Here is a 19,627-nt window from a genome sequence, read left to right as displayed (position 1 = left end):
AATAACAGCCTAAAGATTGTAGAAATTTGTGTTCACTTTTTTTTTTTTAAGTATTAATTTTGTACTTTTAAATGAGTATTTCTGAAGCACTGCTATGATTCCCACAGCAGAATAAAGTGTGTTTTCAGTGCAGTTCTGGTTGAGGACCTGAACATCATGGCCAGTTAGAAAAGTTAACAGGGAATCTATACGAAATTGCCACAATAAACTGGTGAAATTGACATTACAAACCTTTTCCTGAAGTTTTTGTAAGTGCTCCCTGTTGGTAGTCAACATTAGAGTTACATGATTTTTGTGTTAGCAGCACAGATGAGTTCACTAGGAGGAAACATCTGCTTCAGACATTCATCTTTATGCGCTCCAAGCAGACATTTTGGGGATTCTTGAAAGAATATAATGGCCAGACTGCTTCAAGCTGACTGTTACTGCAACAGTTAAAACCAATAATCGCTGGTTACAACCAAGATATGCACATCGTGTCAAACCTTGATGGGCTACAGCAGTAGAAGACCACACCAGCTGCCACTCATGTCAGCTAAGAACAGGAAACTGAGGCTAAAATTCACATGGGCTCAACAAAATTGCCAGACTGAAAAGACTTTGCTTGATCTGCTGACTCACGATTTGGATGGTAGGGCCAGAGTTTGATGTAAACAACATGAAAGGAGGGATCCATTCTGCCTTGTATCAATAGTTAAGGCTGGTGATGATTGTATAATGGTGTGGGTGATATTTTCTTGGCACAGTGAGTATTATTTAAACTCAACAGCGTCCCTGAGTATTGTTGCTCACCATGTCCATCGCTGCATGACCACAGGGTATTCATCTTCTGATGACTGCTTCCAGCAGGATAACACACCATGTCACAAAGGTTAAACTTAAAGTGTCCCAACTTTTTTGGAAACAGTGTTGAATTTGCTAGTGTCAGTAATTAATAACCATATTTTAAATATTGGCATTAATAGGATTATTTTTAAACTATCATATCAACTTGGTGCTTTTTTAAACAAAGAGACAATGCTTGGTTAACTGGCAGAATTTAGACGTTTACTTGAGAAAGCCACTGAAAAACTGTGTTACTGCAGCTTGAGGTACAAACAACAAATGCTGCTGAGGACAAAGAGAAAGTTAAAAAGTTCAAGAATATACGCAGGACACGTTGGCGTGTTTTTATCGCAGAGAGCGAACTTCATCTGCAGGTCACTTCGAATATTTTATATAAACAGATCTGTTCATGGCACCACAGGGTTTTTTGGATATACTATATGTTGCGGGTGTCTGTGCAGCATAATATATGAATGCATCAGTGAGGAATGAGAAAAGCAGTTCAGCAGGTATAGTCGGTGCTTATGTTTGGAAACACAGCGGGGCAGGTTCGACTGGTGGAGGTTAAGAAAACATTTTAAAAAGAGGGTGCAGCCAATTCTGCTAAAACCATAACGCAAATAGTTAAAGATTAGGAAAGATAAATATGTGCAAACAATCAAACAGGCAGCATGTGTAGTTTTCTTATTATAGGTCACCACTCGCTTGGTTAGACTCCCAGATTGCTAAAGCAATGACATAACTGTCATGTCCTCTATCACAGTAGCTACAGACACACATTTATTTTATACACACATACAAAGCCGGTACTTATTAGAGGCCAAACTGAAATACATAACCCTGAATGGGTTATGTATTTCAGTTTGGCCTCTAATAAGTAATGCAGAATAAATGAACATCTGGTGGTGAGTAAGCACTATAAAATGTAACAATGTGGAACATTATATCTAAATTATAGGGTCTTTCATAGCTCAGACTGGTCTCTGATAGAGAAGAGTAAATTGGTAAACCACTCACAACTTCATAACTTCCACCAGTAAAGGATTTCATTAGGAAGTATCAGTTTTGTCGAAAAAGATGTGATCCAGAAGTATTTAATGTCTAGGGACTCAAAAACACAAAAGAGACTGGTGTTTAACCCCATAAACACCCTGAATTTTTAAAATGTTCACATTAAGAACAACACTCCCACATTTGTTCTGTAACAGGGCCTCAGCAGTAAGGCCAAAATAATCAACTTTGGCAGAAGTCTGAGATAAAATAAGTAATCTTGTCCCCATCGCTGCGTTCGAGTGAGAGTTTTAAAACTGCTGCAAAAATAAATTTCATTCTAACTAAACAGAAGTGTATGTTTGACAGTAGATGTAATGGTTCTAACAGTGATTCAGTGATACTGACACATGCCACTGGTCCTAAACCGTTTCTAAAAAAAGAAGGAGAAGCAGCACAACAATTCTGCACTCATTTAGTCACAGTAATACCAGCTGGAGCAATAATCATGCTACACTCTGGAACCTTCGAAAGAGGGTGGCAGCTTGACATTTGATAACAGATATGACCTGATACTGCACCTCAAGTGTGGAAATACTCAAAACAACTCAAGCTGATATAAGCTGACAGACTATAGTCTATTTATGGACCTAGATCCAAAAATATCAGATCCTAAAAGACTTATAATAAACCTTGATAGCTTCATTTCTTACTGTTAAAGAGTCATATCAAATAAAAATTGCATTAGAAACAACTTATAGGACTACACATAATAAGATGACTCATGATGACCAAGGCAAAAGTCAGAACATTATCCAGACTGGCTGATGTGAGGATCCTCTTTATGCCTTGATATTCAGCTCTATCAGAGCTTTCAGACAAGTCACTTTCTCAGTTTTATTTTCTGACACGCTTACGTAATCGCTGTTAACGCCTGTTAGTTTCCTCAGAGCTCTCTCTGATAAGCGATGAACGTGGGATTAGTTCCTCTCTGTTGGTGACCGCTCATGTTTTTCTAGTTTCTAAAAGTAGAATGGGAGGTAGAGCCTTCAGGGATCAGGCCCCTCTACTCTGGAACCAGCTCCCAGTCCGGATTCAGGAAACAGACGCACTCTTTACTTTTAGGATCAGGCTTTAAACTTTCCTTTTTTATTAAAGCTGATGTTAGTGTTGAATCAGGTGACCCTGAACTGTCTCTTAGTTTCTGCAGAACTTCCCATGATGCACTGAGCACTTCTTCACTCACCTCTTTTGATTCCTCAGATGTTTATACATTTCTCTACACCTTACTGGTCACTGCAGATGACTGCCCCTCCCTGAGCCTGGCTCTGCTGGAAGTTTCTTCCTATTAAAAGTGAATTTTTCCTTCCCACTGTTGCAAAATGGTTACTCATAGGGGGTCATTTGATAGCTGAGGGTTTCTCCTGAATCCTGAAAAAGAGGCTTTCCTGTTTGTTCTAAATACAATCACTGAACAGCTGAACAGCTCTTTTGCCCGCCTTGAGTCTCAAACACAGCAGTCAGCCACACCACCCCAGTGACCACCACAACCCACACCAGCCTCTAACAACTCCCCACTTATTCTTGAGGCACAGGGTGTGAGGTGTGTGCTCTGTGCAGTGAACCCCAGGAAGGCTGCAGGTGGAGTACCTGGGAAGGTGCTCAAGGAATGTGCCAAGCAGCTAGCACAGGTCTTCACTGACATCTTCAACCTGTCTCTGGAACAAGCCGTTATCCCATCCTGCTTGAAATCTGCCATAATCATCCCCATCCCCAAAAAAGTCACCCATAACCAGTCTCAATGACTTCCGCTCAACTGCACTAACCCCTGTCATCAGTAAGTGTTTTGAGAAACTGGTTCTGTGGCACACTGTAGCTACTACTACCCATACTGCTCATTACGCTGCTCCTTGGACTTTAGCATGAACTCATGTCTGTGTTTAAATTGTCGGTGCTCAAACTGTCTGTCTGTATTACTCCGGTATTGTGTATTTATTTTATTTGTATGATTATTTTATTGTATAGCTTCTTAAAATGTGCTGAGTATATGTGCACTTTTACGGAGCTGCTTTTAATCTTGCTATACTGTGTATAATGATGCTAACGGCTTTCAACTTCAACTTCAGTCCACACGTGTCCTGAGCCCGAGCTGAAGCAGCGTGACAGTTTGTCACGTTCACACTTGGTTTGGCCACATCCTGAAATCTGTCACATCAGAGACACCAAAACATCTTTTTGCCAAGTTAGGATGAACTTCCTCACAGCTTTACTACATGATGTGATGAAACTATACAGAGGTTCTGTTAATAAAAATATCTGTTGAAAAATAAAGGTTACATTCCAAATCTGGAGAGTTAGTGTTTGTTGATATTTCTGTTACTCTTACATCTACAGTCATGTGAAAACCCCCCACCCCCATCAGTTCTAACGTTTCACATACAAGTACAATACTTTAGCTTGTAACACCATTTGAAATAATCAGTGTGGAGGAATTTGGTCCCACTCTTGTTTCAGTTCATTGAAGTTTGTGGGTATTCATTCATGCAGAGCTTGCTTAAGGTTCCCCCACAGCATTTCAGTCAGTGTGATGTCTGCACTTTAACTGGGTCATTGCAGCACCTTGATTCTGGTGATTTCTGGTATTCCTCTTTGGCATTGTGGTAAAATCCATCTGAAAGGTCCAGACGCCAATCTACCGAGAACATCTGCTTTGATAACTTAATCAAGTGTATTTGATTATCAGCTGCTGCTTTCCCTCTTGATTCCTATGGAAGCAGTAAGGATATACTTAAATGTTCACACACCGCTTCTATTTTTTTGGCTCAGCTTTTGCTAAATAAGTAATGACGTGGTGTAAAATGTTATGTTTCCTGACTTTTAGACCTGCTCAGGTGTACATGATTTCTTTATTATGTCTCTCACATGACTATAACTGTTAGTTTCCACCTCGTGTGCAGCTAGCTTTCATGGAGGGGCAATCAGTTTATTTTATCAAGGTCAGTTTTTTAAAGGCAAATACTGCCCTCACTGACTGTTAGCGCTCTAAACTTAATTTACTTTTTTTATCATATGTTTAACTTTTATGTAATCAGGCCAGACGGCCCTGAATAGTCTGCTTTATATGATAATCCCAGCAATTCATGGAAGATTCAAATAAAATCGCATGTCTGCATGCATATTTATAAATAGTGTGGGTTTCATGTAACTATAAGGTTGGCAAAGAAAAGATAGAAGTCTTTGAAGGTTAAAACATTCAACGGTCACTTCAACGTTAGACACAAGCACACAATGGAGCAAATATTCATGTAATAAGATGAAGGTTATGGGGTACTGTGTGGCAGAGCAAATATATGTGTGTTTGAGTGTGTGTGTGTTTACTTGGCCATTTAAAAAAGGTATGAATGACACCCCAGAATGTGCTGAAGTATGCCAGCGTTACAGCAGATGGTTAAACAAACTCAAGTCATATGACAGTCAGTTGGTTTTAAACACAACCAACTGCCTGTACCCACAGATCCAAAACCATGTGGACCATGTTGTTTGGCATATCACTGATATTACTAATGTCACTAGCGTGGCTGTAGCTCAGGAGGTAGGTAGAGCAGCCTTCTACTAATAGGGAGCTCTGTGATTTGCTCGTCGGCTGCTCCAATCTCAATGCCAAAGCGTCCTTGGGCAAGATGAACCTTAATTTGATGATGCATTCATTAGAGTAGGAAGGTTAGAGAGAAAACAATTTGGCATAGAAAAAAGTGCCTCTATGAATGAGTGGGTGAATGAAGCAAGTTGTGGGAAGCACTTTGAGAGCTTAAGTAGAGTAGAACAGTGCAATATAAGAACCAGTCCATTACTTTCTGGTATTGTGGCAATACTGCTAACAACAGGTGAGTACTGATGTATCTAGAATCATATTAGCAGTCATTTAGTGTGGCTTTATACTTATAAGTTGAATACTTACTCTATTTTTAGTTTGATCTAGATTCAAGAAAATCTTGGCTTTATAGCTGCTAAGTCCTGAAACAGGGTTACCAAAACATAACACACACATAAGCTCCAGAAGTGCTTCTGCCTTCTCTGGGACTGAGGTCATTTAAGATGGCCTGAGATGAAGTGAAAAATTATCATATAGTCAGATTAATTAAAATTACAAATTTTGAAAGTCAAGCAACTTTAAAAGTTCAAGTCCTCTTTGTAAGGTTTATTGTTCCCATTTTAAACAGCATTCCTGCATTTTCAGGAAGTGGCGTGTAAGATCATTCCTTGAGTAAATGCTCTTAGTTCCAATAGTTTATACTGTTCACTCAGCATATACTGCAGCTGATAACATAACAGTGTTGAACTGGATGAGCAGTTGTGGATAAGCTTAAATCACAGAACTGGAAAGATGTGAAGAGGCAAAGTGAAAATGTGATTGTTCGTATGGATGACTGCAGCTGGAAGTTCAGTAATAATCATGACAAACAAAGCAGGAGGACACGATGAAAGACGAGGAGACTCTGATGGAGGTTCACCACGCTCACGCTCATGGTTTGGCCATTTAGCTGAAGTCGTGTCATTAAAACTTAATGGTATTTTAATAAGGAGGTTTGCAGAGGCAGAGAGAGATGAAAGTTCATCTTTAAATATATTCATTTAAAAAAGAAAGGAAACTACAACGGCAGTTACCATGACAACAGCACCCGTGAAGGCCCTCTGAGCCGCTGAGGTTACTGGAAGAGGACATTTGATTACAGGGACCTCTGACTCTGACGAGAGTTTATAATCAAAAAAGCGGATGATGATGTCATGGCAAAATTACTGATATGTTCTGTTTCTAATGGATACAATGTGAGAGGATACTGTTTAAATGTAACTTTAAGTGAGATGGTAAACAACAATGTGTCATTTCCTCCACAGTAGAGGTGTCAAACATAAGGCCTGGAAGCCAGAATCGGCCGGAAAAGACTCCAATCCGACCCGCTGAAACCAGTAATCACTTATTTATTTTTATGCAAGGCTTCGGGGTGCTGTGTGTTTGTGGCGGACAGCTTAAATTTTGTATTTTAATCAATTTTACAGCTTGTCCTATTGATAAGGAGCTCCCCCACACCAAAGTAAAGTTCCTGTTTTCACCATCTACAACTAAAATTTCATATTGTTTTAATGAGCTACCAGAATGATTTCTGTAATTTTACACATTTATTTCTTACAATTTAAACCCAAAGAGTCATGCTGACAGAATGACCTGACCACCAAACATCCCAGCTCCCAGTCTGATAATGGATAAATAGGAAATATCTCGATCCGCTGAAGCTCCATAAAGAATCTGCTGGCAGTGCATAACCACCAGAAACATCAGATCTACAGTTTTTCTGGAACACAATGTGAAGTCTGTAGTTTTAATGTGGAAGCTGATTGGTTTAAGATCATTTTCCCACAAATACAGAAAGAATCAGTTCTGTGTTATTAATGAGAAATAGATAATAGCATATTTTTGGTTGAAGTCCTCAGTGGAACAGTTGAAGTGTATAAAGATGTCAGCGTTTTTTGTTTTTCCCAGATTCATTTCAAATGATGTTTTTAAATTTAAATTAAATGTATGCCTCAGTACTTTAAATTATTATAAGGTTTGGCTGGTACAGATCTTAAATCTTTTTATTACGTTATTTATATTGAGGAATGTGTTCTCTAATTTAATCCAAAACATAATAACACCCTGGGCAATGTTGTCACAGGTTTCATAAAAACCAGCCACAAAATAATTATCCAGCCATCATAACACTTGGCCAAGCAACAAACCCTATGTATGTAAAACGAGGCTATCCAGAAAGCCAGCAACGTGCTTCACAAGCCTGAATATCAGCGCTACCAGTAACATAACAAAATACATCCTGGTGTAAAATCAAAACTAGATGATTTAAAACATTCTTAGAGTCTAAACTACTGTGTGTGTGTCCGGATTCAAATTTGCAAAGCGCCAGATTTGATACAATTGTTCTGAACTTCACATGAAGTTTTTCATTTTCTACAGCAAAGATGAAAAAAACCAAACAAACTGTATTATACATATGCAGAGTCATGAAAGCTACAAACTGACCCTTGCGATATACACACAGGCCCTTTATCTGCAGAGCACGTCTACTTTTGCTCAGTGACCTTGCATAAAAAAGATCACACTGACTTCCTCCTTTTTTAGTGCCACATCATCCTTATGCTGCTTTACCAATACACTTTTTTTTCACTTTTTCAATAATTACATCCTGGTATAAAAGTGCATATTTCTATATATGCATCTGAGAGAGAATCTGGAACATCATAATATTTTTCATAATTTGGTATCTTAGATTCAAACTATTGCAACTGCTCTTTGCGCTAAACTGCATTACACCGGTACACGAGATTGAGCTGAAAAACATAAAATATAATATTATATGAAACCATAAACTATACTATTTTATATGAAACGCAGAGGGAGGAGAGGGGAGGGGCTGGAGCTGCATCTAATAACCAGCTTGCAAAATAAAACAAAATTAAAAAAAAAAACAAACAACAAACACAAAAAAACGAGACATCATGATATAGACTAATTATTTGCACCGATGTGTTTTCTAAATTCTATCACACACATATATGTGAAAAGTGAGTATGAGGGCCCTCGGTGTGCCTGCTTGCTGCTGCTGCTGCGTTGAAGTCTCACACACAACCTGTCAAAAGGGGAGGGGAGCGGGCAGCTTCCAAATAGTGCACATTTCATAGATAGAAGTAAGCAGATGTGTCATTGGATAATGGCAGGTATTATGTATAACATGTATCCTGAAACAAGATAACATTAATTATTAGTAGGGATAGTGAAAACTTCTGTTCATGTTTGATAGCCATTTGGCTATGATAGTAAACAGACAGCAGATGTGGCTTATTGAATCTTTTGGACTGTGTTCAGAACAATATTAATTAGCCATTAATTTGAAGAGATGTATTGTTGATTAGTCTCCTATTCTCAATGTACGATGAATGACCAGAGGGAGTGTTTGCCCAGGGTTTGCCCAAGACTGCCTCTGCAGCCCACCAGAAACGGACAACAGAAGACTGAAAAATTGTTGCAGTTTTCCCACAATCTTCAGATACAATGCAGGTTTAAAGCACCTCGGCACTGTTTTCATTGGTTCTCATGGAAGATAAGTGTCTCAAAAGGTAAACTTGGCTTTCAAAACAGATTACATACTAGCATAAGGCAAAAAATTAAAACACAGGGAGCTTAAGCTGGCCTGATTACCACACTGACCAACAACAATCTGGCGGAGACTTGTGACTTCAGATGGTGTTTAAAAAAGATTACCAGATGGAAAGCAGGTGACAGGTGACAAATGGGAACTAAGGAGGCACCACTAGTGGGCTGGGCTTGCACAAGACCCACCTTTAGCCACCTTCAGTGGGAAAAGAAGAAGAAGAAGAAGAAAACTACAACTAAAAGGACATATACAGCAGCCCCAAACTGTGACAAAGTCACGTTTCTGTTTTGTTTACTAATCCCTGTCCATGAACTACCCCGGCCTTAAAGCTCTCCAACCACTTGGTGCCCTGTGCTGCAGTGTGGGACAGTATTTAAAGTCAGTTACTGTAAGTGTGCAAGGTTTACACCTCGTGAGTCACTTGCAAAGGCCCTGGTTTGAAATTGCCCCAGGCCATTTGCTGGGTGTCTTCTCACAGCTGGCTTGTAGTAATAAAGGCCAAAAAGGCCCAAAAATTAATTAATGAACTAATTTTTCACCCTCACTCTGAGACAGCATATTTCTAATTTTAGTGATACGAGCAAACCTACTACACTTTATTAAAATAAATAAAACTTTGTATCATATGCACTGCAATGAAAATGTATGCAGTGTTTTCAAATAATATTGCCCCACACAAGCATGAAAATAGCTCTGGTCTCAACATGGAACCCTGTGAAATTAATTCTATCAATGATTTAAACTAGCAGAGCACATTTCTTTGAATTTATTAAATAATATTGGTTAGACTATAAAACAATTATGCATAACCTTCAGTGGGGTTTCAGTGTTATGATGAATTCTAAACCCTGACTAAAACTCTTCAAATAAACCTTTCCTCATAACATTATCATGTCAAGTGAGGCTGTGTGGCAGGCAGGATGAGGACCCGAACGTAGGACTCAAACAAAAGGTTGAACTCAAAAGGGCAGCTTTATTTGCTGGAGAAAACTCAGACATCAAATACAAAAACTAACCGGGAACTAGAAACAAGAAACTAAAAACTTGAAAGCTAAGAAACTAACCAGGACCATGGAACTAGGAATTGTCATGAGCACAGAGGAGACACACAGCAATGAAGGTATACAACGCTACAAAGGGCAGAGGAAAACACAGGGCTTAAATACGCAAGGGATTAACGAGGGAATCATTAAAGAAAACCAGAACCTGAATATTAATAATAAAAAAACACAAACATGGAGTCACCAGACTTCGGACCATGACAGATCAGTTAATTATTTTACTACTATCTACTCTTTTAAGAATCTTTAAAAAATACAATAATTTGGTCTGCAGTTGAAACAACTAACTGACCTTCAAAGTAAGAGAAAGGTAGTGGTGTGTAGCCTGTAACAGAGATCAACTGATCAAATTCACCAGTCTTGTAGGAATTGGTCATGCTGATGATTTAAAGGAAGACACTATTTAATTTAGTTTGGAAAGCTTGACAGAAGAGAAAAAAATATAAATAAATATCAACAGTTATTAAAGTTGCTGTATTTAATGAAAGGCCCGCTGGAATCCTGTGAATATTTTTTCTCTAATAATTATACATTTTTATTTATTCAGTAATAATTAAAATTTTCAGTTGAACATACTACATTGTCAATCAAAAGTTAAATGATAGGTAAAGAATGACACCCATCCCTACAGTGGAAGTATAAGGACTAAATGGTTTTAGATGCCATGAAAAAAGTGTAAAAGTGTGTTTTTGGCTCGAAGTTGAGGAACCCGCTGCTTCTCATATCAAATGACTGCGGTCGGTTTAAATGAAGCAACCTCTGTATTGTTTTAATATCCCTCCGCCAACGTAACAGAAAACTGAACCTGCGCGCGAACGTTCGCGCGCACTCATCGAACGTCAGCTTTGTGATGTCAGCTTTATGACGTATTTAGAGAACCCGAGAATTCAAACTGTAGACAGACTTTCGGCGTGAAGAAGCTTCAGCGGACAATCAAATACTTGGAAATAATTTGAAAAACGTGCAGTTTGCAATTGTGCTAAACCGTAAAGACATGACAGAATTTAATTCAATGAACAGAGGGAAATCTGTGGAAATCTTTTCGTTGCTTCAACCGGATAAGGTAAAAAAAAAAAATATATATAACAAAAACAAAAAAACAAGAACAAAAGAAAGAAAGAAAGTTGAGCATTTAGCATTTCTGGATAAATTACTTTTATTCCTGATAAAATAACCTTCAGTACATTGCTCTATCAAATAATATGTGATGTCAAATTGTTAATATACTGTATATTGTTAGTGTGACATATCACACATATATTTTTGTCTTATCAGTTGTTGGATTTCATTAGTGAACTGTAGTGCAAAGCATTTAACAGTAACGATTTTAAAATCCCATTGCAGAACATTTTGTTATTGTGTCAAAGATTTCTAAAAACCTGACTGCCTTTTCTTTCTAGATGTTGGAGGAAATGGGAGAAATGGATTGCAGGCCTTTGAAATTGCCTTTTCTGACGCTGGAAAATCTTAGAAAAATCATCACCCCCTATGTGAAAGATGTTTCACAGGAGTAAGTCACACATTTAAAGACATCAAGCTTACAAGCAGCAAAAATTACCACTAAATACACACATATACTCTGGTTAAATGTTTGTTTTCTCAACTATTTATCTTTTTTTCATCTTTTAGTCAGTGGGCGTCTTTAGCCGATGGTGACCCTGGATCAAAAGTTGTCATTCTGTTGTCCGGCATGTGCCATGCGATTATAGAAAAAATTAGCGCCTTGATCCTGGAGATTGTAGAACCTCAGGTTCTTGCCAAGGGGCACAATCATGCATGTGGAGATAAGGTAAGTTTGCAGGATGGGTGCAGCTGCTGCAGAGTAACAGAAAATAATATTCAAGCCAGCTTCAGAAACACCCTTCATTACTGTTTTGGTGAAGCCCTATCCATGATACAAGGTAAGTCCTACAACTCGGATATATTAGTAAAGCTGTTTTCAGCAGAAATTACTAAAAAAGTCAACTCGTCGCTGGCTCGTATCACAGGGCCAGCTCCTACCCCAAAAACTCATGACTCAGTGACAGCTATGAGCATTATACAAATGGTGTATAATGTGACTGAGATTTTTGAATGCATCTTGAATATCAGCAGAAAAATCACAGACAGGACATCTGACAGCATGACATGCTCAGACTCTAATTGCAAGCAGACTTGCTGTCTAGATGTGGAGGAGGAGGAAGATGCAGAAATCCCACAAATAAGTGAATGTTCCTTAGAGAATTCATTGTGCACGGATAATCTGAGTCCTCCTCCAACTCCAGAGCTCCCTAAGTATTCAGAAATATTTGTCCCTTCAGCACTGATTTTAGCCTACCAGGAGAATTCTTCACCAAGTCTGGAGTCTCCTGAATGTCCAGTCAACATGACCTTTCTTACTGTGCTTCTTGCTAAGTTAGTCGACCATATTGCATCAAAAACCAGAACATCCATACTAAACGTGGACATGGTTGAATTATTGAGTGGTGTAACAATGAGGACTGAAAAAGAACTGGATTCCATTCTCCCACCAAGTGTGGAAAACCTGCACATCCCCATCTATAAAAAGCTGTGCAAGGAGTTTGGATCCAAATACTTGTTGCAGGCTGCCATGGAATCTGGTGACGAATTATTTGAGATTGCTGTTTCAGAGCTTTTAGTGTCACAGCTCCAGAAATCTTTAGTAAGGTCAAAGAATTCTGGGACCATATGGAGAGTTGTCAAGGATGGTAAACTTTCTCCAGTGCGTGAGATTCCAACACCAGAGTCTCCCAGTGAAGAAAGTAGTGAACAAAAAATACCAGCCAGTACTCTCAAAAAGAGTACTGGCTGGTTTTCTCGTCTGTTTAACGTGATCAATAGAGCCCTGGACAGTGACATTCACAGACTTGACTATACAGTGACAAACCCACCCGTCTGGACAAACCCTGTTCTGTAATTTTTATCTTGAAAACTGATCTGAGGCTCATTTCTCAAGATAAAAGTAAATGCAATGTAGGGCTTGTTAAAATACCTCTTAGAAAGTTAAGTTGACAAAGGAGATCTGGAATTTTAAAAAGACCTACAAACAATCATCTTTTCAAAAAGTTGGGACAAGTGCAACTATTTAAAAATAGTGCACAGGTAATGATTATTGGACACATAAGCTGTATGTTAAAAGTAATATATTGGATAATTAAAAAAATACTAATTTGCTTTCCTCAAAACACAAGAGTACACTAACCATCTGTCTGTCACTGGACAGTTGTTAGTATCTGACTGTGTCCATCCTAAATTAGCTCAGCTTGTTTAAACTAGTGTCCAGAATACTTTTGTCATCTGAATGAGTGTACCAACTTTTTGGAAAGATGGTTCTCTTTTCCATCACCCCCAACCGGTCGCGGCAGATGGCCGCCCCTCCCTGAACCTGGTTCTGTCGGAGGTTTCTTCCTGTTAAAAGGGAGTTTTTCCTTCCCGCTGTCGCCACGTGCTTGTTCATAGGGGGTCATCTGATTGTTGGAGGGTTTTTTTGTAGGGTCTTTGCCTATGGTGCTATATCTCTATAACATCGTACTGAATTCTAAGCACCATAGTGGTTCTGTGGGTGATCACCAGAGGAAGGTTTTGGAGTATTTTGCTCCCTCAGCCGCTCTCTGGGGTTCATCCTGTGTTCCTGGCTTTCCTCCAGATTCTCCTATTGGAAATTCCAAATTTAAAAAACAAAAAACAATTGGAAAATAAAAGACAACAACAACTGAAAAAAAATTGGATCTGTCTTTTTTTCTCTGACTATTTTTTAAAGCTTTTAGGCTGCTCCATGTTTTAATTACTGTGAGAATAGGCTCTGACTTCAGTGGAGAGTCAGTGTGCTCAGCACCACAAACATGCTTGTAGATGTTTTTTTCCACCATTTCACAATTATTCTGTTTGTTGTTAATTAAAAAAGTAAATAATAATCTAACAGTTATAGCAGTATTGTGCAAAAGTTTATAGAAACTTTTGCACAATACTGCAAATAAAAAAACCCAGTTTTTTTTAATTTTTATAGAAACATAAACACACATACATAGTTACAATGCTATTATGACACATTGTGAGACACCATTGTGATCTGACATTGTCTTTGGTGCTCAGCTGAACTATCAATGGTACATGATTGTGGAATTTATATAAAAATATTTGCGTATAACTTATAATTGTTGGCACTTACAGTGGCCTGGGCATTGTTTAGTTAAAGTTTCATCAAGATTGGGTCACTTGTCTTGGAGGAAATACAGAACATACAAACATATAAGGCAAAATATGTTTTGAGACTACAGACAGATTTTTTGGGTTAAGAATTGCTTTAAAAAGCTTTTTAATAGTAAAAGACGACACAGTTTAGTCAAACAGCTTTGTAATGATTCTAACTAAACACTAGATGGAGACAAACATTTGGATTCATATAAACTGAACTTCATGCCAGACACTGGTTTTATAAAAGTAAATGAAATTTAATACTACAAAAGTTGACATTTATTTGTTAACTAAAACACGGTTTAATTAGTGTCAAAACAACTTTAAAGTTTTGCAATGAATTTTGGAAAAGAAGACAGCAAAGACAGCAAGGTGGCTAAGGGTGGGCAACCTTTAATCATTTACAGAATTGGACATTTTTCAACAATTTTTCTTAAATTGAAAATAAAAATCAACCCATTATGAACAATATTTATGCCATTAAGATATAATGTACTTTATGTAACTGCCACTGAAGGATGTCAAAGAGGAATACCTCAGGATCTTCCAAACTCCAGGGACGCGTGCCAAAGCTGTGATGAAGATGATGGTATGACAGAGTTCAGACAGCAGTTCTGATAATAAGAATGTCTAATACACCTCTTCCTGCAGACAATGTTCCCTCTAACGTTTCATGTGTCTCAGCAAACACACAAACTCCCTGAGCGGTGGATGGACCTGTCATGGGCCTGGGTAAGGGCTCATGCATTATTCTTGGGTTTAATAAATTTTATAATTTCTATCTGACTATATGGATTGTTTATTGTTGTTTGTTGGTGTGATCTGCTCCTGGTCCCTCGTTTCCCTGTGTACGCGTTTGGGTGTGTGTGTTGCGGTGTGTGAGTTTTGCTGCCATACTAGGCCTGGAGAGTCTTCAGCCTTTGAGCCAGCCACACCTGGTGTAATCAGCCACCTGTTGGCGATCGTCAAGGAAACACTTCTTAAGAGAGGATCGGAGCTGCAGTCGGTGTGGGATTGTTAAACCAGGAGCATAGTCAGTGCTCTTGCGCTGTTTACTGTGTTCGCTGAACTTTTCCTGTTGGAATGGTTAAAGTGTTTTTGTCAGCCGGTGGATGGGACAGTACTCACTGTGGCATCTCTCGTTTCCAGGTGGATTGTGGAAACGTGTGGCAGGAGCAGCACACTGTTGCACCGAGGAGGACTAAACACTTACCACGGATCACAGTGCGGGGATTAGGAACGAGTGCTCAGAGAACACAGACACTGTGGATTGTTGGCACTGTTTTATAGTTTCTTTTCATTGTAAATAAATGCACCATCTTCATTCAGAAAGTCCTGCATTTGGGTCCTACTTTCCCCGCACTGTGACAGGACCACTGTGAGCAACATCAGACGTGTGCACTGTGGTCACGTCAGCATCGCATCCATCCAAGTTACATGGTTTATTAAAAGAATCAAATTACAGCATTTACATTTCTGTTAGAATGCTTTTAATTAAGTTCTTTAGCCCACTGACAATGAAAATGACAAAAGCCTTTTTCATGACCTGTGTAGTATGTTAATGCTATTGGAAGTATAAATATTTAATTTTAGCTATGGCAAAACATGAACTGCCAACCAAACCAACTATAAACTCCAATTTTGAAAACACACTTAACATTTTTAATGTAAAGCTCTGACTTGTATTATGAGTATGAGCCAGTGTGTGAAGCTCCTGCTGTGGTCTGGGAGAGAGTCCTGTAACTCTTTGTCTGCAAAATACAGTATATAATGACATGATTATTTGCATTTCTACTACTCATAAACTAGTGACAGCATTTAATGATCAATATCCATAAATGAAATTTGTAAATAAATGACACTAGATGAGCACAAATCCAATTGAGAACTTAAATTTCACCTTATTTTTCCTGTGTGTCCTTCTCACTTCTCCAGTGGTTGCACTTTGTTGTCCCAGTTAAAAACCCCGGTCTGCTTCTTTCACAGTGGGTGTGAAGGTCCTCCTTCTGGGGTCAGGGTGGGGTTCCTGTTCTGGAGGAATTGAGACGTGTGTACCTTTTAGAGATAAAATTTTGTTCACATTTAAAACTTTTACATTTTGCACAGTGACATGTGTACTGTAGCACAAACATGTGATACTGTGAAAATTCCATTAACTCTGCAGAATATATAATTACAGGGTTTTTTTTATTACCATTTCTACTACTCCTCGTAATATTATTCAGTGACTATTAACCATTATAGATGAAAATTCTTAATAAATGACACTGGAATAACCACAAAACTGATTAAGAACTTACATTTCACCTTAATTTTCCCGTCTGCCCTTCTCACGTGGTTGTATGCGTCGTCCAAGTTGATGGCCTCATCTGCTTGCAGGTTTGACTTTATGCGCATCAGCTGGTCCAAAACGATTCCCGGACTCTGTTTTGATACGATTCATTAAACTAAAGCCTCTTTCACAATCTGCACTGGATGCTTGAAATGTAGCACAAATCTACAAGCTGTGAGATGTGTTTTAGCTCTTCACATTTTAGTGTTGCAGCCACCATATCTGAGAATGTGCTGATTGACCTGAGTTTAAGTTTTTGCCTCATTATGTACTTGAATTCAGCATATTCACTGTCACTGACCTCCACAAAATGTGGGTGGTGGAGAATGGCCTCATACTTCTTTGCCAGTGTGGCAATGTCTGCTGCTCCATACTCAGAGCTGATGTCTGAGCTCAATGCCTCAATGTCAAATGCAGACCACTCCTTTAATTTATCCTCTGAAAAACGAGCACCCAAGTGATCATAGAGGTTACGAATAAAACGAGTATTCTCACCGGTATTTCTGCCATTAGCTGATGAGGCCCTCATTGCCTCTCTGATACGGTCACTCCACTTAACATCCTTTACCTCTGTTGAGTATTGGGAATGCAACTTCACAATCTTTGCTCTTGCAAAGCAGAGCTCTTCCATCACAGTCAGGTTGCATTTTTGAAAAGAAAGACAGCTCACCCAAAACATCTCAGAGAGTGGTGAGAGTAACCTTGACGTTTGAATCAGTTACCTTTTTGTAACAGTAATTTGCCACTGGATTTCTTTTATCACTGGATTCTGTCTTGCAGTAGACAGCCATCGCACTTTGTTCAGAGGCCTGAATGACAGTGTATCCTCATCAAGAATCTTTGCTAGGTCTTCCGATTTTCTCCTCTTTACTGTGGATCTAGAGAAAGTGGAATGAACTGTTCCACATCACATCAAAGGTACATCTTTCCACGCATCATCAAAGTCCTCTCTATGGACCACACAGTGTTGTTCAGTTAGGTGTGGTATCCGCTGCTTTAATAAAGCTGCAAATCCGTTGTGCTTTCCTCGCATTACTGAGGCACCATCAGAGGTCAGCATCACCATTCTCTGCATGTCTAGTTCATGCTTGGTGTAAAACTGAGTTATTGCCTGCACATTATCCTGAAAGGTGCATGCTGTCAGCTGGATGATGCCACCAAACAGTTTTATAGTTGACGTTATTTTCCTCCCTGTATTTAATATACAGGACTAGCATTCTGTGCACTGTTATGTCTGTGCTCTCATCTATGATCAGGATGTGTGTCATGATTGGAGGCAATAAGACGCAGGGTTCTCCAGCACGAACCGCTTTTATTGAACTGTAGCAACAGTGTCAACAGTGTACGTGGCTACATCCATTTTCTGAAAACATATATACATACAGTATTCTAGCGACCTCTAGTGGCCGCCCCCATGGTAGCCTTACTAGGACAACATAAACAGATTTCACAACACTGTGCCAAGGTGCATTTTTAACTTTACACATCGTCTCTTTCTGCACTATTTGATTCATTGAATTCACAAACTCAAAGGCATAATTTTTGCTTCGCCAGCTTCTGGTATACTCGTATACTTTGCCATGTGATTGTGAATTTGTTGAACCGACAGCATAGAAGAATTCATGTTGATGGCATGTAGTAGAATATTGTTGATGAGAACTTTAACTTGCTCGGGGTTGGATTTCTTTACAGCTTGTTCCTGTTCTCTCGGTCTTTGGCGCTCTCCTCCAACAATGTACCCATCCCCATTCCTATCTTACAATTCTAACTGCTTTCAAATGACTTTTGTGCTGAATGTTCTGTCCACCCTTTACCCTTCGAAAACTCGCTTGCTATTTTGGCCTCGCAGCATGTTTTGCAGAGCGGACCTTTCTCGCTCGAAAAAGAAAAAAATCTCACCCAGTTTCACCGTTTTTTTTCTGTTTGCAAATACTCTGAAAACCATTCCATCTTAAAAGAATTGCATTTCTTTTTTACTTTGGCTTGGTGAGGGCATGTGCCACTGCCTCTTCGTTTTGCCATTATTATAAAAGGTCAACATAAGCAGCACTCCACATCGACCACGCCACTTAACTAGCTAAAACACCGGTGGCGACACATAAAGATGCTGTCATAGCCTGTCAATGACTTTGATTAGCTGCGTACATACGTATGCGAATCGCATCATTGGCTGGAGCAGCCAGTCACCCGTCACTCACTGACTTGCATTGCAAAATAGTACAGAATGAATTGTTATGTGTTCATTTTATTGTCGATTCAGTGCAGATTTTCTGTGCGTGGAGACTGTGTCAGCCGTGCGCAATTGAGCGCGTGGGCAACGTAAAGGGAACAGTGCCTGGAGACATCTTTTGTGGCATCTAGATGATATCAAAAGTGGTGTGGATTTTATTCTTTAAACAGTTGCTAACTTGGCCCATGTTTATTCTGATAGTAGCTTTGATTAGCATTTTCTGTTAACCTAGAAGTCATTTGGATGATGTCAAGAATGTTCTCATCTGCCAAGACATCTGCTCCAAACCCAAGTGCTAGCTTCCTCTACCCGTATCTGAGTCGTTTGTTGACCTTCTTTATTAAATCTGTGAAATGCTGAAACTACAAATAAACTAGTGCACTTTTTGTTCCTCGCATTCCTCTATCTTTGAGTCAAGTGTTTAGTGCTGTTTGTACTTAGTTCTGGAGCTGTCAGTAAGAAACTAACATGGTGACTCATGACGGGTGAGCGAACTTTTTAGACATTTACACTTAGGAGTGTACTCACTTTTGTTGCCAGTGATTTAGGCAATAATGGCTGTGTGTTGAGTTATTTAGAGGGGACAGCAAATTTACAATGTTGTACAAGCTGTACACTGACTACTTTACATTGTATCAAAGTGTCATATCTTCAATTGTCCCATGAAAAGATATAACAAAATATTTAAAAAATGTGAGGGGTGTACTCACTGTTGTGAGATACTGTATATATAATGTTTATCTGGTTAAATTCAGTATAGTTCCTACAACAGTTTTCACCATAAAAT

The 19,627-nt window shown here is 38.9% G+C and overlaps 1 protein-coding gene across 1 annotated transcript; it reads left to right on the top strand.

Annotated features, from left to right (window-relative positions):
* Positions 1-10,978: 10,978 nt before the first annotated feature.
* Positions 10,979-13,021, top strand: LOC134628769 (uncharacterized). Its single transcript, XM_063475530.1, has 3 exons — positions 10,979-11,147; positions 11,485-11,594; positions 11,714-13,021. Exons 1-3 carry the CDS (start codon positions 11,079-11,081, stop codon positions 12,999-13,001), a joined length of 1,467 nt encoding a protein of 488 aa, XP_063331600.1. The 5' UTR covers positions 10,979-11,078; the 3' UTR covers positions 13,002-13,021.
* The last annotated feature ends 6,606 nt before the right edge of the window (positions 13,022-19,627 follow it).

Source organism: Pelmatolapia mariae, linkage group LG6 (genome assembly GCF_036321145.2).
Source record: "Pelmatolapia mariae isolate MD_Pm_ZW linkage group LG6, Pm_UMD_F_2, whole genome shotgun sequence".
NCBI lineage: Eukaryota > Metazoa > Chordata > Actinopteri > Cichliformes > Cichlidae > Pelmatolapia > Pelmatolapia mariae.
This window is presented reverse-complemented; position numbering and strand designations above follow the sequence as displayed.